Source organism: Sphaeramia orbicularis, chromosome 21 (genome assembly GCF_902148855.1).
Source record: "Sphaeramia orbicularis chromosome 21, fSphaOr1.1, whole genome shotgun sequence".
Classification (NCBI taxonomy): Eukaryota; Metazoa; Chordata; class Actinopteri; order Kurtiformes; family Apogonidae; genus Sphaeramia; species Sphaeramia orbicularis.
In genome coordinates this window covers 29,061,733-29,088,462 of record NC_043977.1, presented here as the reverse complement: position 1 = coordinate 29,088,462, position 26,730 = coordinate 29,061,733, and the positions used below count along the sequence as shown (strand labels likewise).

General features: G+C 37.7%; 1 protein-coding gene across 1 annotated transcript in view; it reads right to left on the bottom strand.

The window, feature by feature from the left end:
* Positions 1-4,170: 4,170 nt before the first annotated feature.
* The window catches only part of mao (monoamine oxidase), a 90,283-nt gene continuing 67,723 nt past the window's right edge, over positions 4,171-26,730 (bottom strand). Inside the window, exons 4-15 of the mRNA XM_030124764.1 lie at positions 23,377-23,481; positions 23,197-23,288; positions 21,910-22,051; positions 14,541-14,690; positions 12,440-12,599; positions 11,140-11,236; positions 9,040-9,093; positions 8,896-8,953; positions 8,708-8,805; positions 7,573-7,684; positions 6,325-6,387; positions 4,171-6,231 (exon numbers count right to left, since the gene is read on the bottom strand). Coding sequence (XP_029980624.1) covers positions 6,076-6,231; positions 6,325-6,387; positions 7,573-7,684; positions 8,708-8,805; positions 8,896-8,953; positions 9,040-9,093; positions 11,140-11,236; positions 12,440-12,599; positions 14,541-14,690; positions 21,910-22,051; positions 23,197-23,288; positions 23,377-23,481 — 1,287 coding nt within the window. The 3' untranslated portion in view covers positions 4,171-6,075. The remainder of the gene's footprint in view (positions 6,232-6,324; positions 6,388-7,572; positions 7,685-8,707; positions 8,806-8,895; positions 8,954-9,039; positions 9,094-11,139; positions 11,237-12,439; positions 12,600-14,540; positions 14,691-21,909; positions 22,052-23,196; positions 23,289-23,376; positions 23,482-26,730) is intronic.

Here is a 26,730-nt window from a genome sequence, read left to right as displayed (position 1 = left end):
GTTCCTACAGGTTTCTACAAGTTAAATTTAAGACTTTTTAAGACTACTTAGATCAGAATTTAATGTCTATTTCACAGCCATACATGCTAAAATTTGTGACTTCTAAAATTTAGGAAAATGTATTTATTTACTCCAACGCCTTGATTCCCATCATTCCAAGTCATTTCTCACTGGGAGCTGCAAAGTTACCAATAATTGGTTCCTAATTTCAATATAAACTGTCGGGTTGGAAAATGTGGAACCGAGTCAACTAACGTTACTTTCTTTGCAGCTTGGACATTTAACAGACACTTTTAAACACAATACAGCCAACCAGTTCATGGCAACTGACCTTAAGACCTATCATATATAATTTAATACCTTTTAAGACTTTTTTAAGGTATTAAATATACATTTGGAAAATCAAGACTTTTTAAGACCCTGCAGGACCCCTGCAAGTACAAAGATTTATGTTTGTTTTCTAGTGGTGTAGGGATAATTTAGAACAGCTTCAGAAAAGAAATATATTGTCTCCTCAGAACCCAAATGATTCACAACTGAGTTTCACTATTACTGACTCTTCATATCAAAACACTTTCATTTGTTATTTGTCTGTTTGCATATTTTATCAGGTTTTAATCCTGTCTTTTGTGGTGTTTTTCTGGTGTTCTCTAGCATCATTCTCATTCTTTCACATGCTTTTTTTCCTCTTGTAACACCTTTTACAGCTGAAGCCTGTCCTCTGCACCTTACATGGCTCTGGTCCATTCAGCGTTTCTAAACTCCCTATAAAACAACTCTACGACCTATTCTGGGTCCGCAACGCACACAGATTTAGAGAAGTGACCAACCGTGTATCGATTACACTGATATCCTGTTGTTTTTCTTTTCTCCACACACATTCGACACCATTATGTACACTTTAGTCACAGTGAAAAGGTTTCCTGCCACTGCAAGAGTCTCCATTCAGTGTTTATTTACAGGTCTTGTAAATAATTAGCAGCCGGTGCAGTTTATCTCAAATTAGCTTTTGGTTTAATCAGTGGTATAAATCTAATCTGGGCTTGTTACTGTTACCGTGTACCTGTGCAGACGTCAGGAACACGATGTAACAAACAACAATGCCGAGTTTTGTCTATTGGCAAAAAAAGGATTAAAAAAACTTAGTCATTTAGATGTGGAAATAGAACTGACATGTCAGTTCGGTAATAAATAAGATACAGGATGATGGTTTCAGCTGGAAGTGGGAGAACACATTGTTACCCAGGTGTTTGGTTCAGTTTGTTTGTTTGATTGTTAACAGTGTAGCAGCAAAACTATTGGTTGAATTCAAACCAAATTGGGTTTATAGATTGCTAGTGACCCAGAATAGATCTGAATACATTTTGGTAAAAGTAGGTAAAATTTTACATTTTTTATGAATTTTTAAAATCTTTTGGTTTTTTTTCCCCCCATTTACTTATAATGGGCGAATTTTTAAATATCTGTAGCAGCAAAACAGTTGATTGAATTCCCACTAAATTGGGTTTATAGATTGTCAGTGACCTAGTATAGATGTGATTAAATTTTGGGGAAAAGTTGGTCAAAGTTTAAATTTTTTATGAATTTTTTACATTTTTTTCCCCTCACATTTACTTGTAATGGGCACAATTTCAAATGTCTGTAGCAGCAAAACTATTTCTTCAATTTATACCAAATTGGGTTTATACATTTTCAGTGACCCAGAATAGATGTCATTACATTTTGGGAAAAGTAGGTCAAAGTTGAAATTTTTTATGAATTTTTAATCCCCCCCCCCCCCCCAATTTACTTATAATGGGCAAATTTTTAAATATCTGTAGCAGCTAAACAATTGATTGAATTCCCACTAAATTGGGTTTATAGATTGCCAGTGACCTAGAATAGATGTGATTAAATTTTGGGGAAAAGTTGGTCGAAGTTAAAATTTTTATAAATTTTTTTACGTCTTTTTTTTCATATTTACTTACAATGGGCACAATTTCAAATGTCTGTAGCAGCAAAACTATTTCTTCAATTTATACCAAATTGGGTTTATACATTTTCAGTGACCCAGAATAAGTGTCATTACATTTTGGGAAAAGTAGGTCAAAGTTAAAATCTTTTATGAATTTTTAAAATCTTTTTTTTTTTCCCCCATTTACTTATAATGGGCGAATTTTTAAATATCTGTAGCAGTAAAACAGTTGATTGAATTCCCACTAAATTGGGCTTATAGATTGCCAGTGACCTAGAATAGATGTGATTAAATTTTGGGGAAAAGTTGGTCAAAGTTTAAATTTTTTATGAATTTTTTACATTTTTTTCCCCTCACATTTACTTGTAATGGGCACAATTTCAAATGTCTGTAGCAGCAAAACTATTTCTTCAATTTATACCAAATTGGGTTTATACATTTTCAGTGACCCAGAATAGATGTCATTACATTTTGGGAAAAGTAGGTCAAAGTTGAAATTTTTTATGAATTTTTAATCCCCCCCCCCAATTTACTTATAATGGGCAAATTTTTAAATATCTGTAGCAGCTAAACAATTGATTGAATTCCCACTAAATTGGGTTTATAGATTGCCAGTGACCTAGAATAGATGTGATTAAATTTTGGGGAAAAGTTGGTCGAAGTTAAAATTTTTATAAATTTTTTTACGTCTTTTTTTTCATATTTACTTACAATGGGCACAATTTCAAATGTCTGTAGCAGCAAAACTATTTCTTCAATTCATACCAAATTGGGTTTATACATTTTCAGTGACCCAGAATAAGTGTCATTACATTTTGGGAAAAGTAGGTCAAAGTTAAAATCTTTTATGAATTTTTAAAATCCTTTTTTTTTTCCCCCATTTACTTATAATGGGCGAATTTTTAAATATCTGTAGCAGTAAAACAGTTGATTGAATTCCCACTAAATTGGGCTTATAGATTGCCAGTGACCTAGAATAGATGTGATTAAATGTTGGGGAAAAGTTGGTCAAAGTTTAAATTTTTATGAATTTTTTACATTTTTTTCCCTCCCATTTACTTATAATAAGCAACATTTCAAATGTCTGTAGCAGCAAAACTATTTCTTCAATTCATACCAAATTGGGTTTGTACATTTTCAGTGACCAAGAGTAGATGTCATTACATTTTGGGAAAAGTAGGTCAAAGTTGAAATCTTTCATGAATGTTTTTTTTTTTTTTTTTTTCTCCCATTTACTTATAATGGGCGAAATTTCACGTCTGTAAAAACATCAATTTTGTTTCAATTTACTTCAGACTTGACACATATATAGAGGCAGTTGATATGCTGACATAAGCACACACATAGACCTGACGACATCAGATGGATTGATGCCAAAATAAGCTACAATACATGCAAGGGGCGGGGCTTATTATTATTTAAGGTCAGGTTAGTGGTGGTCAGATTAAATGCCATATTTTATTCTATAACCAGGATTCAAGTATTTGCCATTTATATTCCTGCTGTTTTCTGTGTAAACATCATATCCCAAATACAGTGGTGGAAAAAAGTTTTTGGACACTTGGACATTTTTCCACAATTATGCTAACATTTGAGATTGTGTAAAATTTTAAGGCTGTTGAAAATTTTTTTTCCACTACTGTATATTCCCACCTCGCACAGACACCCAAACTTTCTGTTAAAATCCCCCCTCCCACCTTAATCTTTCTCTGTTGATAGTTTGGAGTTTTACGAATTGTCCCTTTAAAGCAGCGACCCGGTCCGTCTGACCTCTGACCTCCAGTGCAGGCGAGAGGAAAGAGGAGCGTCCGAGTGTCAGAGTCACACAGGCACTTGAGAAAAATGACAAAAAACACGACAATGTCCATTAAGGCACAACAAATACTACACTCAAACACATCAGTCTTTGGGACAAGAACAGTGTGATTCTCTCAGTGGGCACACAGGTACACGAACAGAGGAAACAGTTCAACACACTCAGGTTGGTTTACGTCACATCGACCCCAACAGATCATCATCACAACTCCTACACTGATCAATGACTGGTAATATCAAAGTGCAACTCAATCAGAACGATATTAATCCTCATGGCATTTTACTTCTGTCTGCTCGTTTTCAGTTTCTTCATTTATTTTGTGTTTTCATCAGTGCATCTACTCTTAAACTGTTATTTTACTGCATTACCGTTTATTTTCACGTTGATTTTTTTTTTTAATATCACTGTGATCGTCTTACTCACCTCAATACATACAAGTCAAAATAAAGGCTGAATGAGTGAATCATGCGTTAGTTTTGAAATACATTTACCAGAATCAACAATTTATATTTACTGCAACATTTTTATGAATAATGACGTTTCTGGATGGATATTTTTTGCCCTATATTTATTGTAGGAAGAGGCAGGTTTACTTATCTGACAAACTTATCTCAGGAAACATAATCTAGGATCTTGTGTAGTTTAAATAAAGTATATTTTCTTTAAGTAAATAACACATAAAGTATCTAAAAGGTGCAACTATGTACAGTCGATTATTAATTTATAGATTTTAATTTACTAATTGGAGGAACTGAGTGAGCTATACTTTGTTCCTTCACTTTACACACATACTGAATGTCTCTAAATAGTTGCCAATGTCAGTAAAGAAATCAGAATTGGTTAATTTGTAAACCTTAGTATATGTTGTTTGAATGGGTGGGGTGCTATACTTTGGGTTAATTGACAGAAAGTAAAAAATATATAGATCTAAAAATGTCTGATCATCATAATTCCGCAACTAATGATGTGTGAAAATACATTCGAACGCTTCCATTACATTTTCCATTGAAAGATATCCATAAACAGCAGCTTAGTAGCACTACATTACCCCTAAATGCAGGTTTTCAGTCTATTTTTACTATCAACAAATCTGCAGAAAAGACCAAATTCTCCTCTGTGGCTGTTTCACTCCTTTAAACTGTTTTTGTTGTTGGAATTCTTTAAAAAAAACTGGTGCTTGAGATCATTGTAATGAACAAAGAAATCATGTCCACCAGTGCAAAAGTATGGCTCCCTGATGTGTTTTTAATAGTTTTGGATGAAAAAAGGAGCGCTATGACACTGGGAAATGAGGTTTGCAACATCAGCTGTTTTCGCAGACGTTATGTTGATGAAACTGTGGATTTTCCGTGGGTTATTAATAAGTTAATAATCCATGTAAAACGCTTAATGTGGGATAAGTGTCAAACGGTCAAATGCAATATTAAAAGGACTTGAAAACCTATTTTCTTCTCAGATTAAAAAAAATAATAATAATAATGTACAGACTTAAGTTGACATGTATAAAACCCTTCTTCACTCTAATTTTGTGTGATTTTATATCCACGTTCTATATTTTTTCATTTTTAACACAACCACGACATGAATTCAATGTTGATTTGCGTCTTTTCACTGGATTTTTTGACAGTAAAAATAACACAAAACCACAATACTCCTCAGATTTTTGTGTTGGACAATGAAACAACTCTATTCTGTTGCTACTGAGACTCAAATAGCTGTAGCTGCTTGCCCCGAAATAAATCAGCACCTAAAATCAGCAGAGGTAAGTAGACACAGTTGATAAAACACACACATTTGTACACAACTGACACACACTCACACGCATGCATGCTCACCAAAGCATGTGTGTGCATGCATGCAAACGAAGCTCATACACACACGTTAATTAAGCATTACGAGTTAAAACTCACGTAATCAAAGAAGTGAATGTCATTGGCAATGTGTGGAATATTAGTAGTGATAGGTTTTTCTTTCTTCTTTAAGAATAGATTCATTTTTTTCTTCATTTGTTTAACAATCTGAATCATGCTCAGTGTGACTTTTGTATGGTTTTACACTGCAATTACTTCAGTCGTCTCAAACCAGCATCTCTCAGCTGTAAGTCAGCTCATTACTCTCTTTGCAGACAGACAGTGCACAGAGTGATGTTGCATTAGTTTTACATGAGCCAGACATTTCTATACTCTATACTTCACTACTTTGTAGTTTGGAGCCGAAAAGTAGTGCTTTACAAGTACAAGAGTACAGTGTCTATGGAGATGTGCCCCTTCAGATACAAAGGAGTGAGGTGACAGGTGTGGGTGGTTTAACTCCGGGGAAGGACGCCCTTCTTATAGGCAATCACGCCTGCTGCCGTGGCAACAGACAGGACGGTGGAGATTCCTAACATCTTGAAGACACCGCCAACTGAAGGCAGATTCCTCTCCCAAAAGGAGGTGACGAAGGGGAGAGCAGGGACTTCCTGAGGAGGGGACAGATTGGACAACGACGTGAGTGAAATTAATTTTTTAAGCGTCATTTGCTGTGTAAATATTGAGACAGATTCCTTCCTCACCATGGACTCAGGCTCCTGTTGCCAGATCTGACTCGGGTGGATTTTTCCCATGGCACACAAGATCTGTAAAAACAGATTTAATTTATTTTTTATTTATATCGGCTAAAATTTACTTAGGGGGTCAAATGAGTGGCCATTTTTGTCAAAAAAAAAAAAAAAAAATTGTAAGAAATGCATAGAACTGTGTTGAAATAATGTTAATACATTTGTGCACAGACTACTGATATTATTTGACAGTGGAAGCTATATTTTCAGAAATACTGGATTTTGAAGAGCACGTGTATGTGAAAACTTTTGCTGGTGGATGGACGTGACATTACCCATGATGATCTGGTCAGTACCAGTACTTTATTAGTAATAAACTTATATACTTACTATTGTAATTCTCCTCTTATTCATAAATGTTAGTATTGTGGATCTAAAACAATAACAGCTGACACAAAAACACAAAATGTGGCAGTGGACGGATGTGACATGGTTGTTACAGATCCCATCATACTGATGCTCGGCAGCCATGTCACCGTTTACACTAATGATCCCTGTGCAAAAACTAGTGTCAGAATTATTTATTGTATAGTTTATCATCATACTAAAGAGTAAATAACAATATAGAATTGTTATTTCTTTATAAAAATGCTTATTATTAGAAAACTGTTGATTTAAAAAGTGACATGTGACATTCTTAATATATGTATTTGCGTAACATAAGCAGGATGGATCAGCACCATACTCCATATTGCAACCTGTAAAAATAAAACATGTGATATGTAGGAGAGAATCTTGTAAGAAAAACTGGGGAATCTAAAAGAATAGAATATTTGTTTTTCAGGTAAATTCAGTTAAAATATAACTTGGCCATTTGTGACATGAAAATATAGCATTAAATGTGATGAAATTGGACATTTTGACCTGAAAACATAGTTCATATGACCATCAACATGTTGCAACAGAACTGAAATCCTGTACATTTGCATAACTTGCATTTACCAACACAAAGTTCCTTTGGGGATTCGCTTATATTGATTTCTTATGCACAAAGACAGAAATAAGACCTCTAGGCAAATTTTAGCCCATATGTATATCTCCAGGGGTACTGCCTTGCTGAACTACTTGAAGTTTTACAAGTTACGTTTGCAAAGTAGCTTCCCCAACACTGATGATTAGAGTAAATGTCCAAATAAACACCAGGCTACATGTAATCGGTGCTTTGTTGTGCAGTGTTTTGAGTTGTTGTGTTGGTCCTCTGACCTCCCGGGCTGCCCTCTCTCCTGCCTCAACCGCCCCCTCCATGTATCCGCTCCACTCCGTCGCCGTCTCTGTTCCCGCAAAATACAAATTGCCCACCGGTTCCCTCAGCACCCTGAAAGTGAAACAAAAAGAAGTTTGACTCTGTAGTATCATGTTTTCTCCTGGGCAGAGTTCTAAATTAAAACCTGTTACGTTTCCCCCAGAATCAAAATTTACAACTCAGGAACAATGGTCACAAATTGGGAAACTAACAAAACAAACTGCACAAAAATTTAAATTTAATTTTATGTTTGTTTGTTTTTTTTTAATATGTATGTGTTTTGTATTTAACTGAAATAAACATTCATTCATTCATTCATTCATAAAACAAAAAAGGTCAAACCCATAAAAGGCCCTTTTAAGGGTTCTAAAAGGTGACTGAAAAGAAACATTTACAGTCACCTACTGAGTTTATCACAGAGATAGATTAAACAATGGGAGTCTGTGGTCAGGATGGGGGGTGGGGCAAACGGAAGTGGGAGGGACAATCTGCTTTTAAAGACTTCAACTGACTAATTACAGCTAGGTGAGGAGAAACATGGCAAGTGCACCTGATAACCACTAACAACCTGTGGACAAGACCCAACCAGGACAGAAAACCCCTGTGCTACGGTATGTGTGTCTGGAACAAACCCAAAAGAGTAAAACAGACAAAAAACCATCTGAGCACATTTGGATGTCATGTCTGTAAAATCAACACTGGTAGAACATGACATTTAATATATACACATTCCATATAAGTTCCCTGTTTGGAAAAAAAAAAAAACTTCTTAAAATAAATCTCCCCTTTTTTCAGTTTTTTCTGTTATATTTTGTTAGATAACATACATAAGAACAAAAAGATGTCACGTTTTTACCCTTATTTTCACTATTCTTACTTCAAAATCCACACAAACTCCATTACATTTTTCCCCCAGATTTTAACCATTTAAATGCCAGTTTGAATACATGCTGACATGTTTTATTTAAAAAAACAAACAAAAAAAACCCAACACAAAACATGTAATATTTTCCATACAATAAATAAGGCTCAATCTAATTAGAAGATTTCGGGGACTTCATAGTGTGTTTAGTATTTTGTGTGTGGTAGACTTACTTGCCGTACTGGGTCAGGATTCCAGGGGGGAAATATGCCGTGTAGCAGCCCCCAGAGTACTCCTCTTCACACCAGTTCTTCTCCTCATAGTGCACCGGCTGACAGACACACAGCAGACACATGAATGCTCCAAGTATTTACTCCATCCCAGTCTGTGTTTTTTAGATTCAGTCTGAACTCAAACTCACATGCAGAGCCTCGTCTGTGCCGAGCACTTTGGAGTAGATCTCGCAGATCCTCTTCAGCCTGAGAACGACAGCAGTTTGGATTAAAAACGTCAATGAGTCTGAGACAGCGCATTAATTAAAGCTGCTGTATTCGCTGGGTGTCACCTCTCTTCTTTAGTCAGGCCTGAGAGCTTTCTGCACTTGCGGGCGAGGATGAATCTGTAGAAGAAATGAAGTCACAAAAGAATGATTTTTACCAGGGGTATGAAACATACGGCCCGCGGACCAAACCAGCCCTCCAAAGGGTTCAATCCGGTCCACAGGAGGAAAAATTACACAGAAGACGGTAACAGTTAAGGGTGTCATTAAAGGAGTGATGTTTTGCCTTTTTCTTTTTTTTTTTAATGGAATTATGCATTTTAAATCATTTCCCTGTGGTCTACATAAACTGTAAATGCTATGCTTGGGTCTGAATTCTTCATTAATTCAACTCCACAGGTCCATCTTGAAACCCTATTTCTGAGTAATGACACCAGAAAGGTTGTTTTGAGCGCTGGCCCTTTAAATGCACATGAGCCACTTCACACCCCGCCCCCTCCAGGTTATTAGCTGTGCTGCTCTGTCCCGTTCAACCAACAGCTGCACATTTTAGGTAATCGGCTCGAAGTTCGGACATATTTTCAACATGGACTACAACCACTGCTGCTGACAAACAATTATGGTTTGGATTAACCCTCCAGTATCCCATCCAGCAAGGCCCTTACTGAGCACCAAGTGTGCCTTTTTTGCACACTTGTGGAATAATGTCAAAAAAAATTCACACAGTTTGTTTTTAATTCTTTTACACTTTTTTCTATTTCATCAACTTGAGCCGTAAATAAAAATACCAAATACTCAATAATTATCACATGTTTTAACCCTTTAAATGCCGTGTTTGTAATGTAAACAAACCTTTTTTTTATGGATGCAAAAAAGACAAAAACTAACATTTTTTCAATATACTACATAAAAAGTGGATCACATATTTGATTTTTGCAGCCTGGCATATGTCAATGATTAACTCCAACATTAGTTAATTTGCATTATTATTTTTGGCACTAGGTCAAATGTTGAAAAATACTAGCATCTGTCACCAAGTGTGTGTAAAATGCACACCTATAAATCAAACTATTAAATATTATATACTGATTTATTTTTCTGCTCTAATTTGATTTAATTTTTGTAAATCAAGGTCAGCCCTAATCATACAGATCAAATGGAAGAAATAGTGCATTTTAGGCACACTTGGGAGACAGATGCTAGTCTTGTAATTTTCTTTTGTTTACAATGTGCACATTTTAGTTGGTGGCCAGAATTTTAAAGGTCATGCAAAAATGAACAGCTGCTGAATTTTAACCTTATTTAAATTGTGAAAAATAATATGAAGTTTTTTAAAACGAAGTGCAAAGTGTGCCTAAAAGGTACACCAGGATACCAGAGGGTTACGGTTATTCATATTTTGTGAAAGGACAGTTTGTAAATGTAAACATTTTCAAACTGTAATTTTCTTTTTTTTGCACCACAACAAAGAAAAATTTGAATTTGTCATTATTAATAGTTTATAATGCAATTATTTTTCTGTTCTGTCCTATTTGGGCTGTATGTGGCTCCTGAACTAAAAGGAGTTTGACATCCATGGGTTATACTGTATACTAAATATGCTTAATGGTTACATTAAAGTATGCAGATGCATGCTTTGGTCTGTTTTTCTTGACCACTTCCACAAAATTAAATCTTCTGTTTAGGGAATGACTTTTCCAGCACTAAGATGATACACAAATAGTTTTCTTAGTTTGTTGCAGAAGAATTTAATTTGCATGGTCAGAGTCCTGACCTCAATCCCTGCATTGATTCGAAAGGCTTCCAAGTAGGACACACACTTCAGAAACAAGATATTCACTCATGTCCATATACTATCGGCCATGTAGTAGTTTGCAAAATTTTAGCTGCACCTTAAAAATGGTCCTTGTTTGACATTACAGGGGTTTATAAAGCTGGAAAAATTTGAAAAAAGCATCATACATCATACTAACAATAAGGGAAACCTAATATGGACCAAAAGAATTGATCTATTTAAACGTTTGTGCACTGTCTGTACAGCGCTATAATCGATCAGATCTAGTCTAGTCTAAACTCTGCTTCATTCCCCCCTTTCCTCACTACATATGTTGCATCATTGTAATATTATCCTCATAATTTTGCAGATGACAGGCTGACATTAATCACCCCATAATGGCAGGAACAGTCCCATCAGGCTTTGTGTCATCCAGGGTCAGACCAATGGGAGCGCCCTCCTCTTCAATCACCATACTGCCACAGAAACCTGGGAACACAGTGGAAAACAAACCCACACTGTTAGTTATTTGGACCAGTTATTTCAGGGATGATAAGATTCAACAGTATTAACATTTTCATAGAGTAAAGGTTCAATCTTGAGACATTTTAATTTTTTAAAATATGTATTTATGCCTTTATTATTTAGTAATTTGATGAATAATGTTGTCTTATTATTATGATTATTATTACTATTATTATTATTATTATAGCATTTTACATGTAATATAGACACTAGATGTCCTCTCTACACTGTTTCTAAAGCACACGCCTTATTTTCCACTGCTGTCAGTGGCTTGTTCTTGGCAGATCTTGTGTGAAATAAACAAAACTTTAGGCTGTTACAGAAGCTGAGGCGTGTTATTAAAGTGTGACTGCAGGCAGAAAAAGGAAAAACAGACTTTATAGAGACTTCCAGGTCTGAATTTCTTTTTTTTTTTGGACTTGTCTAAAGGTTTGACATTATTTGATATTGTAGACAAAGAACATAAAGGAGATTCTCATTGGGCTGCAGGACTAGAAACACATATGTGAAGTAACAGTGGCACTTTCTTTAACAGTGCATTGCAACAAATGGGAATTGTACTGAATAAGCAGCTTAATATGTACTTTATCATTATTTTGCATCGCGTTGGCCTCAATGACAGACATGCACAAACTTATTATCTGTGTGATTTTGGAGTTTAACTTGTTAAGGCTTGTTTGTCTGGATGTAATGTAATGAATTAACAAGTTAAAGAAGAGTTAAACCAGGATTCCCAATTTTCACTGACTTAGCTGCACATTTAGTCAAAGTCATAATTCCCCATGTAAAATAAAATTTAAAAAAAGGAAAAAAAAAAAAAGCACAAAGTAAAACAAAATAACAATGTAAACATAACAAAGTAAAGTAACACAAAATAAAATAAAATAAAGTAACCCAAAATAAAACAAACTGTAAAAACACAAAATAATATGAGATAAAATAACATAAATAAATTACAATAAATTGAAAAATGACACACAACACAAAACAAAACAATATGTAAACACAACATTAAAACAAGAAAATAAAAACAATACAAGATAAAACTAAACTAAACTAAACTAAACTAAATAAATAAATAAATAAAATGGGGTTCCTTTATTCACCCCGAACGGCAGGAACTACCCCATCATAAACACCCCCACCCCCACCGTCCCATCTCTGTACCCTTTTTCCTCCAGAAGTTCTCCTTGTAGTACACCATGCACTTGATGACGGAGCCCATGGGGACACGGCTGATCAGCTGGTTCCTCAGCGGCGGCAGCTCAGGGTTAAAGTGAATCTTCAGGTTCAGACCAGGGGGCGTGGCTACAATCACATACTTGGCCTAAAATGAAGACACATGACATGGATGGGGGACATCAGCATGGACAGAGGACGCATTTAGGTCCACATATAGTCGCGGAAAAAATTATTAGACCACTCTTTTTTCTTAAATTTCTTGTTCATTTTAATGCCTGGTACAACTAAAGGGACATTTGTTTGGACAAATATATGAGAACAATAAAAATAGCTCATGACAGTTTAATTTCAGAGCTGATATCTATCCATTTTCCATGTTTTGTTGATAATAACCAAAATCACTTCAGTTCTTACATCAATATCTATGGCATTGTACTGACAAAAACAGCGCTTTTAGGCATTCCATGTTTTCTTTTCTGTCTGTTTTAGTCACATGATACACACAGGAGTTAGTACTTGATTGCATAACCATTGGTTTTGATGACTTTTCATGGTCTAAAAATTTTTTCCACAACTGTCGTCACATATGGCAGCAGGTTGAGATGCAGCCAGTAGATGGTAGTAGAGGACAACAATATCTGCATGTGCGCTTCATGGTTCTCACTGTGTTGGTGCTTAGAGAACATGTGCACACCTTTATCACATCATGTCACATTATTCCATAGGTATTGAACTACCGTCCAATGGAATATTAAAACATTTAGAGGAGGAAGATGATGTGTTCCAGTGTTTAACACGCCTATTATAGTTATAATATAACTGTCTGAAACGTGCATTAATCTACAATTATTTGGGTTTTGTACAAGAATGCAATTATTTATGTAATAATTAATCGTGAACCAATATTTCATAATTGCGACACACCTAGTAATTTGGATTTGAAGCACTTTTTCTCTATATATTGAACATTTGAGAGAAAAATAATTTCGATAACACACTCCAAGCCAAGTACAAGTACAGTTTTTACCTATTCCTTCTCAATGAACTGCCTCCTTAGTCGAAAACATTTTATTTTATGAGTGATTAAATATTAACTGTGTAAAAAAAAGTTAAAACTTAAGAACAATACAGTCTTCATATTGTTTGACTATGGACAAATGTATTCAGTGACCCCTACATTAACCACTGAAGACGGTCTAGCATGTTGCCACAGCCTGATAATAATAATAATAATAATAATAATAATAACTTTATTTGTATAGCACCTTTAAAAACAAAGTTTACAAAGTGCTTTGACAGAGGGCACAACAGCAGGATACACGAAGAAAATAAAATAAAAACACTAAAACAGAAGCAACACAATTAGAGAGATGTATGAACAAGTTAATTATCAAACAAGATCAAATTTAAAATTAAAACTAAAAATTAAGGTTAAAAAGGCAGTAGACATCACATAAAAGCAATTCTATAAAAATGTGTTTTAAGAAGTGATTTAAAAGATGTTACTGATTCCGCAAGCCTTATCTCCTCGGGCAGGCCGTTCCAAAGTTGAGGGGCCCTGATGGAAAATGCCCGGTCACCTTTTGATTTAAGCCTCGACTTCGGAACAGCTAGGAGCCCTCTGCCCGAGGATCTAAGGCTGTGTGCTGGCTCGTAGTCAACTAACATTTCTTGTATATAACTTGGGGCCAGGCCCATTCGAGCTTTAAAAGTGATCAGTAAAATCTTAAAATCAATTCTAAAACATACAGGGAGCCGGTGGAGGGATGCGAGGATGGGAGTGATATGATGGTGTCTGCTAAAACCAGTGAGAAGCCTAGCTGCTGCGTTCTGGACCAATTGGAGGCGAGACAGTGATTTTTGGCTGATGCCAGACAGAAGAGAATTACAGTAGTCAAGTCTGCTGAATATGAATGAATGGATGATTGTTTCTAGGTTGTGGTGTGGGACTATTGGTTTGATTTTGGAAATAGTTCGTAGCTGGAGGAAACAGGATTGGATAACTTTATTAATGTGTAGTTGGAAGGTAAGCTGATAACAAACACATGGCTGCAGCAGAGTCCTAAAGCAGCTCTGAGATTCTTACTTTGTAGGTCTGTTTGTCCACCGTCTCCACCACCACTATGTCCCCGGTCTGGTCAATCCTGTAGACGGGGGACTCCAGCTTCACCCGGTCACCCAGCTCCTTGGCCATACACTCGCTGATCTGACTGGAGCCACCCACGAACTTCCTCTCCTGCAACGGTGGAAGAAGAAATCAGGAATCATGCCCCGAAGAGCAGTAGTTTAAGTTCTAAGAAGAGAAACTATGAGAACTGGACGGATGACGAGGTCCATCTGCAGAATACACTCCTTTGAGCAGGTTTGTCACACTCATTTTAGTTCAGGGGCCACATTCAGGCCAATTTTATCTCCACTGGGACGAACCATTAAAATAATAGCAAAATAACCTATAAACAAGTGGTGCCAGGCACAACAAACCCCGCCCCTCGCACATATTGTAGCTTATTCTCCAGCTGATGTCATCATGTCTATGCATGTGCTGATGTCAGTATATGAATTGCCTCTATATATGTGCCAAGTGTGAAGTAAATTGAAATAAAATTGATGTTTTAGACATTTGAAATTCCGCCCATTATAAGTAAATGGGAGAAAACAAAGATTTTAAAAAATTCATAACAAATTTGAACCTTGACCTACTTTTCCCAAAATGTAACCACCACTATTCTGGGTCACTGGTAATCTACACTGAACAAAAATATAAATGCACGACTTTTGTTTTTGCTCCCATTTTTCATGAGCTGAACGGAAAGATCTAAAACTTTTTCTATGTACACAAAAGGCCTATTTCTCTCAAATATTGTTCATAAATTTGTCTAAATCTGTGTTAGTGAGCACTTCTCCTTTGTCCTTTGCTGAGATAATCCATCCACCTCACAGGTGTGGCATATCAAGATGCTGATTAGACAGCAGGATTATTGCACAGGTGTGACTTAGGCTGGCCACAATAAAAGGCCACTCTAAAATGTGCAGTTTTACTGTATTGGGTGGTCCAGGGGGGTCAGAAAACCAGTCAGTATTTGGTGTGACCACCATTTTCCTCGAACAGTCTTCTTCATGAATTCTCTGAAACAGCTTTGGAGATGGCTTATGGTAGAGAAATGAACATTCAATACACAGGCAAAAGCTCTGGTGGAGATTCCTGAAGTCAGCATGCCAATTGCATATTCCCTCAAAACTTGTGACATCTGTGGTATTGTGCTGTGTGATAAAACTGCACATTTTAGAGTGGCCTTTTATTGTGGCCAGCCTAAGGCACACCTGTGCAAAAATCCTGCTGTCTAATCAGCATCTTGATATGCCACACCTGTGAGGTGGATGGATTATCTCAGCAAAGAAGTGTTCACTAACACAAATTTAGACAGATTTGTGAGTAATATTTGAGAGAAATAAACCTTGTGTGTTCACAGAAAAAGTTTGAGATCTTTCAGTTCAACTCATGGAAAATGGGAGCAAAAACAAAAGTCGTGCATTTATATTTTTGTTCAGTATATAAACTCAATTTGGTATGAATTCAACCAATAGTTTTGCTGCTACAGAGATTTGAAATTTTGCCCATTATAAATAAATGGGGGAAAAAAAATTAAAAATTCATTAAAAATTTGAACTTTAACCTTCTGTTTCCAAAATGTAACCAGATCTATTCTGGGTCACTGGCAATCTATAAACCCAATTTGGAATGAATTCAACCAATAGTTTTGCTGCTAGTGTTAACAAAGAAACAAAGAAACCAAAAACAATACCCTTGCCTCCCCCTCGTGGGGTGGGGTAATAATGTCAAATCCATGTTTTTCTCTGTTTTATTGCAATAAAAAACATTACATTACAAAAAGAAACTGCCTGGCCAAAAAGAAGTCGCACATGCAATATTTGACTGCACCACCTTTGGTTTGGATTACAGGAGACATTCACTGTGACATCGTTTTTTGCTACATAATGCTCATGTAGTGTCACAATAAGGTTCATAATATTTTTTTCATCCATAGTTGCATTAACTTTTGATTACTGATGATGGAGAATTGGACCACCGCATCAAGTCTTCATCATATCCCAAATTAGGGTCTGGACTTTATGGAGGCTAATCTATGTGTGTAAATGATGTCTCATTCTCCCTGAACCATTCTGTCACCAACCTGATGATCCTGATCAGTCCTGGTATTGTCCACTCTGTTTGACATCGGAGACATGAGAGGCTACTTACTGCAGTTAGAATTAAATAAACAGCCTGGACAAAAAAAAAGCAACTGCCTAGATTTAATCAAAACAATAGTTCAGATCCTTCCATCGGTCAGTACTGCAGTGGTTAATAATGTTTCAGCTGTAACGGGTTATTTAACTCTAACTGATGCAGTAAGCAGCCTCTCATCCTACTATATAATGCACGCTGTGTCCATCCGATCGATGTTGCAGCACAGGAGGGCGTTTGTACAGATTTTCCTCAGCCTTCACAGGTCCGATCGCCGCCAAACTCACCAAATGAATAGAAACATTACCTGACTATCTACTAGGCACAATTTTATGTCCGTATTCAAATGTTGTGAGGTATGCTGGGCGATTTTAGCCTCTCATGCTATCGTACAATGGCACCACGGGTACAATGCCGCTAGTTTCTTCAATGTAAAAAGATTGGACAATGCCAGGATTGATCGGATCATCAGCTTGCGGATCTATGCATACCTCATTCAGTCTCCTCCAACACCTCCGCTCTTACAGAACAGCCCCAGTTCATACTTATCTGGCTAATGTTACATTCCCTAGTGATTTATGTTAGTGACAAAAAAGTTTGCCGGTGAACTTTCCATCCTAATATAGCTAATATGGCCAAGCTCTGGCTTCGTTTCCTGTACAAGTGCTCCAAGACTCTGAGAACGCACGATTCATGCACAAAGAGGAGTACGCACAGAGGGGGGAGGGACAAATGGTAGTTGAGTTTGATAGACATATCACTGTTCAATAATTTCGATGGGCTGGTTAAAATGATTGGATGGTGTTTTTTCAGTCCTGTCCGTTCCGCAGGTGATTAATTTTTTTTTATTTTTGTGTTAGAGCATTTAAATAATTGGTTGTAATCAGGGTGGGAAGGGGATTTTAAGTAATATAGTAAAAAAATGTCCCAGGAAAACATCTCCTACCCCACCTTTAAGAATCGATATTTCAGTGTCGACTCTACACTGCTGAAGCGGGTACACCAGGACTTTATAGTGAAAAGGGTCTACTCTTGCTCTACTGTGATACTTTTAAGGGATTTGATGTGTATAAAATACTTTTATCCAATCTGATCCACCGTGAACTGAAACTCTGCCAGACTAATAAAACCTAGATTTTGAGGCAGGCTGATAAAATCTGTTGATTTATCCTGTCGTTACGTATCTGTTATCCTTAGTCCCTTTTTATTTATTCTTTTTATTTCTCTACAACTTCTTGAACCAGAGGGAAATATATCTGCAGAGCTCGAGCCAGCAACTGATGAATGAGGGGGCGGAGAGATTAAATGCAGCCAAAGCAATGATACCCGAAATTAAATAGATGATGACCTTTTCCATATGGTCAGTGTCAACTCCTCTCTGTTCTCCGTGATCAGAAACACATTGTGTGCATTCCACTGTGGCATTTGGATGTATTCTCCTGCCAGTATGTGGAAAAGTAAGAGCTGAACTCAAATTGGACCTGGCAGTAAAATTGTGCGAGTCTGTGTTGATATTTTGCGATTAAAATGAGTTTATTTATTCAGCCTCAAAAGGAGTTCTGCACTGAAACTTAACCCATAAAGACCCAAACAGCCACCGTCGACCAAAACCATCTACTGATCCAAATGGTTTAATACCTGTTAATCCACTAATCATATCAATACATGTAAATATTTGAGGTGAAATGCAGTTTCTCAGCTGTAAAATGTAATCAGATGTGACCCATTTTGACGTTCAGAGGCTCTGTAGTTACCGTAGAAACACTGTCATCTTCTACAACATTGACTCACCAGTAAAACTAATGGAGTTGGACCAGTGACAATGGATGGAGACACTGGGTTTATGTTCAGTTATTTATTTGTTAGCTGAAAAAGTCACTTTTCCTTCAGTTTTTTAATGTTTTTTCTTCAATAACCCTGAACTTGAATTTGAGGTTTTATGAACATCTACATAATCAGTAAATAAAATACAGGAAAATACATGATTTACACTTACAGGGTGGGGAAGCAAAATTTACAATGAACATTTAGTTGTTTTTTCTCAGCAGGCACTACGTCAATTGTTTTGAAACCAAACATATATTGATGTCATAATCATACCTAACACTATTATCCATACCTTTTCAGAAACTTTTGCCCATATGAGTAATCAGGAAAGCAAACGTCAAAGAGTGTGTGATTTGCTGAATGCACTCGTCACACCAAAGGAGATTTCAAAAATAGTTGGAGTGTCCATAAAGACTGTTTATAATGGAAAGAAGAGAATGACTATGAGCAAAACTATTAGGAGAAAGTCTGGAAGATACTATTAAAGAAGAATGGGAGAAGTTGTCACCTGAATATTTGAGGAACACTTGCGCAAGTTTCAGGAAGCGTGTGAAGGCAGTTATTGAGAAAGAAGGAGGACACATAGAATAAAAACATTTTCTATTATGTCAATTTTCTTGTGGCAAATAAATTCTTAGGACTTTCAATAAACTAATTGGTCATACACTGTCTTTCAATCCCTGCCTCAAAATATTGTAAATTTTGCTTCCCCACCCTGTAAAAATGCAAAATACAGAGGAACAATATTATAATGAATGGTGATAAATCACTTAAAAATGGTTAAATATAGAGAAAATTTCCTTTGGGAACTGTCACAAAAGTAGCTCTGGTTCTCTATGGGTTAAGCATGAAACGTATCTGTGAACACATTTGGCCTGAAAAGTTGCAAAAAATAAAAAATAAAAATCGTCTACCGCTCTCAGACATCAAATCACTGTTTATGCACATACCCATAAATGTTCCCATGCATTTCAAATGCGTAAGGAGATCTAGCAAACAGGAAATGACAACAGAGCTGGCAACAACATCATCTGTTTATCCAAACACAATCCCAGTCCTTAGTGTCTATGGCAACGGGACCACTCAGCTTGAGAAAGTACGGCAGCTCAATGTGCTCCCCCAGCGCTCCAAGAAAACAGCTTTTGTCAGGCCAGTAATTATGCTGGGCTGATCTGAGGATAACCAAAAGGTAAATGTCCAAGGGTTACTTTAAGAGTCTGTGGGATCTGTCAGCGATGCTCAGAGTCTAACTTTACATCTGTGAATGCATGTCTTCGGTCTGATAATACCTCTTTTCTGCATCAGCGCTGATTTCTCAGTTTGCTGTGACCATTTTATCGCATCTTGCAGTGATTTTGGAGATGGAGCTGCTAAAGTTATAACCAAGAGTCAAACAGTCTGAGTATTTCATGTCAAACACAGACAGCAAAGTGAGAATTAGTGTGTGTGTGTGTGTGTGTGTGTGTGTGTGTGTGTGTGTGTGTGTAACAACATGCTGGGGCGCCGCTACCAATTATAGACCCCATGGAAGGTAAATGTTGGAGGCCCTTCAGAAAAGAAATTATCTGTAAATCCAGGGTGAGATTTGTTGGGGGGTGGGGGAGATCAGCCCCCCTCTGGTTTTTACATCCCTACTTCTGCTCAATGAATTTCATCCTTGGGGGGGGGGGGGTGACAAACCAATTGAAATAACAGGCAGGTTGGGACTGAGTTTTCTTACACCTATATCCTACATTAAGCCTCAGACACAAATGCTGCTATGAACAGCTACGAACACCGTGTGAACGATTTATGGACCATTTCGTATGACCTTCTCAAGGCGGCCGTATAAGAATGGCGTGTTCATGTGTTCCTAAGTTCGTTGCCAGGTGAGTGATCTTGTCCAAGATATTCCACGAACGCAGGACAAAACCCCCTTTCGCACGGCGCACAAACAAATACCTTATGAAAAAACGTAAGAACAATGCACGACGTTCGTGGATCAGGAGGGTGTTCCAGGACCCACATGTTCCTGCGCTGGCTGCAAGTAGATCACAAGAACACATTACGTTGTTATTAGGGGTTCCTTACAGCATTCACACGAACAATCGCACAGACAGAGATTGGCATGGCTTTCTTAAGGTGGACGTAAGGTGTTTCTATAGGCAGTAGTGTATCATTTGTGCGGCATTCTTGACGTTCTTTGAAGAGTCGAAGACAAATTTTCAAGACGGAGTGAATGACTGGACTCAAACGCACCGTGCAGAAGGAAATAAAGGGTTTTATTAACAGAAAAATAAACTTGAAACAACACCACACAGCATAGAGATAATGCACAGTCCACAGGAACGAGGATCAGGGTGATGGATGTGCGTGTCGGACGGTTAGTGTTTTTAACCATCACTTCCCTCTATTATTCTTGTGTATCTTTGTTTTATTCTTATACCTTCTACTTCAAATTTCTTCATCTGATGTCTTATTATGACTCCTAATTTCTAACAGTTCAGGTCGGTTTTCCCACAGTAATATGTGATTTCAGCACCACGGACAGCGCACAATCCCAAACACATCAAACGCACGTCATTCTAAAATGCTTAATGAAAAAAAGGTTAATGTAGTTTAATGTCTGAAAAGAGCATCATTCATCATCAAATTATGCGTGGACATCTCTTGTATCCCCACATATTTTGATGCCCCTATCTATGTAGAACTGACTAAAAAATCCATTTCTCTTCCGGAAACACTGGAGATGTAAACCTTCTTTACCAAGCATGCTGCTATAGTTCTTACTCTGCATATTCTGGAAAAAAAAAACAACAACTTCAGCACCAGATAATAAGGGAAGTAACAAATGTGCTGCATTGTGCATTGATTTATTGCTTGAAAATTTAATCAGCAACCATGAATACTGGCAAACTTATTACTCCGCCCCCTGAAGGAGAGGAAAGGGGTATTGTTTTTGGTTCGGTTTATTTGTTTGTTTAACACTCTAGCAGCAAAACAATTGGTTGAATTCATACCAAATTGGGTTTATAGACTGCCAGTGATCCAGAATAGATGTCATTATATTTTGGGACAAAGTTAACATTTTTTTATGAAATTTTAAAATCTTTTTTTCTCTCCCATTTACTTATAATGGGCGAAATTTCACGTCTATAAAAACATAAATTTTGTTTCAATTTACTTCAAACCTGGTGCATATATAGAGGGAATTGATATGCTGACATCACTACACGCATATAAATGATGACATCAGCTGGATCGATGCCAAAATAAGCTCAAATACATGTGAGGGGTGGGGTTTGTTGTGCCTGGCACCACTTGTTTTGGGTTTATTACGTCTGATTCAAGGAAATACTTGAGCCTTCCAGGTGTTTAAATCCACCTGTGGAGCTCCACCCACCTGTCCTCCGTTAGTGGTGGAGAAGATCCTCATGGTTCCTCCACACTGTTTGACGTACCAGAGGAACCAGAGCGCCGACACCTCGTGGGGTTCAGAGGTCACGTTCACATTGACAAACAGTGTGGCGAAGCGACGGACAGTACTAGGAATAAGGAAGGATTGAAGGAACATTTAGTGTTTTGGTGTTAAAGACCTTCATCCATCAGACTTTATCTGATCTGTTGATTTATGAGTCGTTATTATTCACCTCATTTGGTTTAACAACTCTATTAATGATTACAATATTAACACTTGAACTGATGTGAAGATCTAAGAAGTTAAAACTGATTTCACCAGATATGTAAAGATCTTGATGATTATGTACACATTTATAAACTGTTTAAACATATTTTTATTGTTTAACCCTCCAGTATCCAGGTGTGCCTTTTAGGCACACTTTGTACTTCATTTTAAAAAACTTCATATTATTTTTCACAATTTAAATAAGGTTGGAATTCAGCAGCTGTTCATTTTTGCATGATCTTTAAAATTCTGGCCACCAACTAAAATGTGCACATTGTAAACAAAAGAAAATTACAAGACTAGCATCTGTCTCCCAAGTGTACCTAAAATGCACTATTTCTTCCATTTGATATGTATGTTTAGGGCGGACCTTGATTTACAAAAATAAAATCAAATTAGAGCAGAAAAATAAATCAGCATATAATATTTAATAGTTTGATTTATAGGTGTGCATTTTACGCACATTTGGTGACAGATGCTAGTATTTTTGTACATTTGACCTAGTGCCAAAAATAATAATGCAAATTAACTGATGTTGGAGTTAATCATTGACATATGCCAGGATGAAAAAATCAAATAATATGTGATCCACTTTTTATGTAGTATGTTGAAAAAAAAAAAGTTTTTTTTGTGTTTTTTTGCATAAAAAAAAAAAAAAGGTTTGTTTACATTACAAACACGGCATTTAAAGGGTTAAAAAAATGTGACAATTATTGAGTATTTGGTATTTTTATTTATGGCTCAAGTTGATGAAATAGAAAAAAGTGTAAAAGAATTAAAAACAAACTGTATGAAAAAATTTTTGACATTATTCCACAAGTGTGCGAAAAAGGCACACTTGGTGCTTAGTAAGGGCCTTGCTGGATGGGATACCAGAGGGTTAATGTGATTATAAATAGGAATAGAAAAGGTTTATTTAGCTGTATTTAAACTCAATCTGATTAATCTTGTTAAATAATTCTGCCATTTTTCGCTTTTTAAGACTCTTTATCTCCAGTTGTTTACCTGGTCCAGCAGACTTTTTCAAAGAGCTGTTTCATGGTCATCTTGTCCCATTCCTCAGCGTGAGGAGCTCTCCAGGGAGCCTCTTTGGGGATCTGAAAAACAGATGGCGAGAAACGGAAATTAGCAACAAGCTGCAAGTGTGAGTGTGTGGAAAGTGACAGCGGTGAGTCCTGGTTTTACCTCCTTGCCCATCTCGTCCATCGTCCTAAACAGGTTGTTGAAGTCCAATAAGACAAAGGGATTCCACATGGGAGGGAAGGAGCCTTTAAATGGGTAAGACTTTCCCTGTTGGACAAACATCAGAATTATATCAGTTACATACATATTTACTATGCAAATGCAGCCTCCAATAAATGACTTAGAGAAGATTTATGTGTGTATAAAGTATCATATTTACATACAAAATGCAAAAAGTAAGATTAGCATCACTCTTGGCAACAGGTATTTGTTAATGGTGAATTCTAAGTAAACAATCGCCTATAAATAAACACAACCTCTGAACATAAATCACATTAAATCTTATGTTTCACTAGTCCAATGCATTTGTGTCATGGCATTAGTTACTTTTAACATTAAGTAAAGTAAAGTAAGTAAAGTAAATTTTATTTATAGAGCACTTTTCACAGACAGAGTCACAAAGTGCTTTATCAATTCAAATCAGAATCAAATTAAGTTTACAGAGACCCAACAGAATCCTTCAGGAGCAAACACTTGTGATTGGTGACAGTGGCGAGGAAAAACTTCCCTTTAACGGGCAGAAACCTCGAGCAGACCCAGACTCCTGAAGGATGGCTGTCTGCCTTGACCAGTTGGGGTTAAAGACAGAGAGAGAGAGTAAAGGAGGAGAAAAGAGAGAGCGATAGAGATATAGAGAGACTGGGGGGGGGGATGACACATGGAGTACGTTATGATGAATACATAGAGTGTAATCAGTCTGTGGTGGTCCTGGGTCAGGTGGGAGACTAAAAAGCCTTTTTGAACAGGAGGGTTTTGAGGTGTTTCTTAAAGTTCTCTACAGAGTCCATGGACCGTAGGTGTAGAGGCAGGTCATTCCATAGACGTGGTGCCACAGCTTTAAAAGACCTGTCACCGCGTGTGCTAAAACAGGTCCGTGGAACCATCAGCAGGTACTGTCCTGAAGACCTCAAGCTACGAGTCGAGCTGTAGGGCTGGATCAGGGAAGCAATGTATGCAGGGGCCTGGCCATGTAGGGCCCGGAAAGTTAGCACAAGAATTTTGAAATGAAGACGATATAGAACAGGGAGCCAGTGGAGAGATTTAAGGATGGGAGTGATGTGGGTTCTCCTGTTTGTGCGGGTCAGGAGCCTGGCAGCAGAGTTCTGGACAAACTGTAGACGGGCCAGCTCCTTCTTGTTTAAGCATGTAAACAGGCTGTTGCAGTAGTCTAAGCGAGAAGATACGAAAGCGTGAACGATCATCTCGAGCTCATTTGTGGACACCATAGATCTGAGTTTGGAGATGTTGCGTAGGTGGAAGAAACAGTTTTTGACTAGGTGTTTGGAGTAGAATTCTAAAGACATGTCCTGGTCAAAGATGACACCCAGATTCCTCAGTTTTGTCTTTACCGAGGAACTCAGGTCTCCAAGGTGATGTTTGATCCCTGGGATTGCACTATCCGGGGCAATGATGAGGGTCTCAGTTTTGCTGGAGTTCAGCTGGAGGCTGTTATCATTTAGCCACTGCTTCAGCTCTGACAAGCAGTTGATTAAGGAACTCAGTTTGTGGGGCTCAGAGGAGTTAAAGGAGCAGTATATCTGGATGTCATCCGCGAATAGATGATAGGAGACATCACTGTACTGTCGGATAATGTGGCCAAGTGGGAGGACATAGAGTAAGAATAGGACTGGTCCCAGGACAGAGCCTTGGGGCACACCACACAGTAGATCCGCTGAGTCAGATTGGAAGTTGTTTATTGACACAGTGAAGCTTCTGCCGGTCAGGTAAGAGGAGAACCAGTCTAGCACATGACCTGACATCCCTACCAGGTCCCTCAGTCTCTCAATCATTATGGTATGGTCCACTGTGTCAAAGGCCGAGGAGAGATCTAGCAGGACCAAGACCGTGGATTTCCCGGAGTCAGCCGCCATCAGGATGTCACTAGACACTTTTAATAGTGCGGTTTCTGTTGAGTGGCGTTGTCTAAACCCAGACTGAAAAGTGTCATAGATCTGGTGTGTCTCCAGAAAAGCTGTAAGTTGTTTAGACACTGCTTTCTCAAGGATTTTGGCCAATAGGGGGAGCTTTGAAATGGGCCTGTAGCTTTTGAAGTCTGTGGGGTCCAGTGTGGTTTTCTTTAGTTTAGGTTCTATGATGGCCTGTTTGAAGGAGCTGGGAAACAAACCAGTTGTGAGCGACAGGTTAAAAAACTTTATGACCCATGGTCCAATAGTGTCAAAGACACCGACAAGGAGCTTATGGGGGAGGATGTCTGCAGAGTTGGAGGAGGGTTTCGTTTTGGATAAAAGTGCTGAGATGTCCTCCAGTGTCACAGGGTCGAAAGAGGACCAGGTTTGCAGAGGGGGATCAGATAGGGTCAGACGGCCAGAGGGTGGTGGGATATTGTGTTTAATATCCCTGATCTTGTCTGTGAAGAAGTTTAGGAAGTCATTGCTGTCAGCTTTACAGAGCACAGGGGCAGCAGGGACAGCAGGGGACACAATGGACTGGATTGTGTCAAAGATTACTTTGGGGGTTTTCTTGTTTGTGGCTATAAGTTTGTGGAAGTAGCTGGATCTTGCCTCCGTAATCATTTTATTTAATGAGGTTATGAGATCTTTAAGATGTAACCTGTGTACTTCCAACTGGGTTGATTTCCAAAGACGCTCAGTTTTGCGACAAGTTCTCCTTAGGTTTAAGATGTTTTCATTTATCCAGGGACAAGACCACTTACGAGTGACATTAGTTTTCACGGGAGCCACCTGGTCAAGAATAGAGCTGCAGTGTGTGGCAAAGCACTGGATAAACTCATCAACATCGGGACACTCATTAAGAAGACTAGGGTTAAACAGGGCACGGAAATCCTGGGCTGTGGACTCTGTAATGATCCTCCTCTTGGCCCTTCTAGGTGCAGGCTTGGGCTCAAGAGGCACACATAAGTCAAAAAACACACCACAATGATCACTCAAGTGGACATCCTCAACACACACATTTGTGACGTGTAAGCCCAATGAGAAAACCAGGTCCAGGGTATGTCCTTTCTTGTGGGTGGGGCCAGATACATGTTGTTTGAGGTTAAAAGTGTCAGTCATGGCTAAAAGTTCCATTGCTGGGCTGGATGAATTGTTATCAATGTGCAGATTGAAATCCCCAAGAATTAAAACCTTCTCCAGTTTTATTATTGATGTAAGGAAATCACTGAAATCGCTTAAGAAGGCACCAGCAGGGCCAGGGGGACGGTAGATTAAGAAACAGTAAAACACACTGGACGAGCCAATCTTGATCATTTGTGACTCAAATGAGGGAAAGTCATCGGTGCTCATCCCTCTGCATATGTATTTGTCTTGGTGCACTACA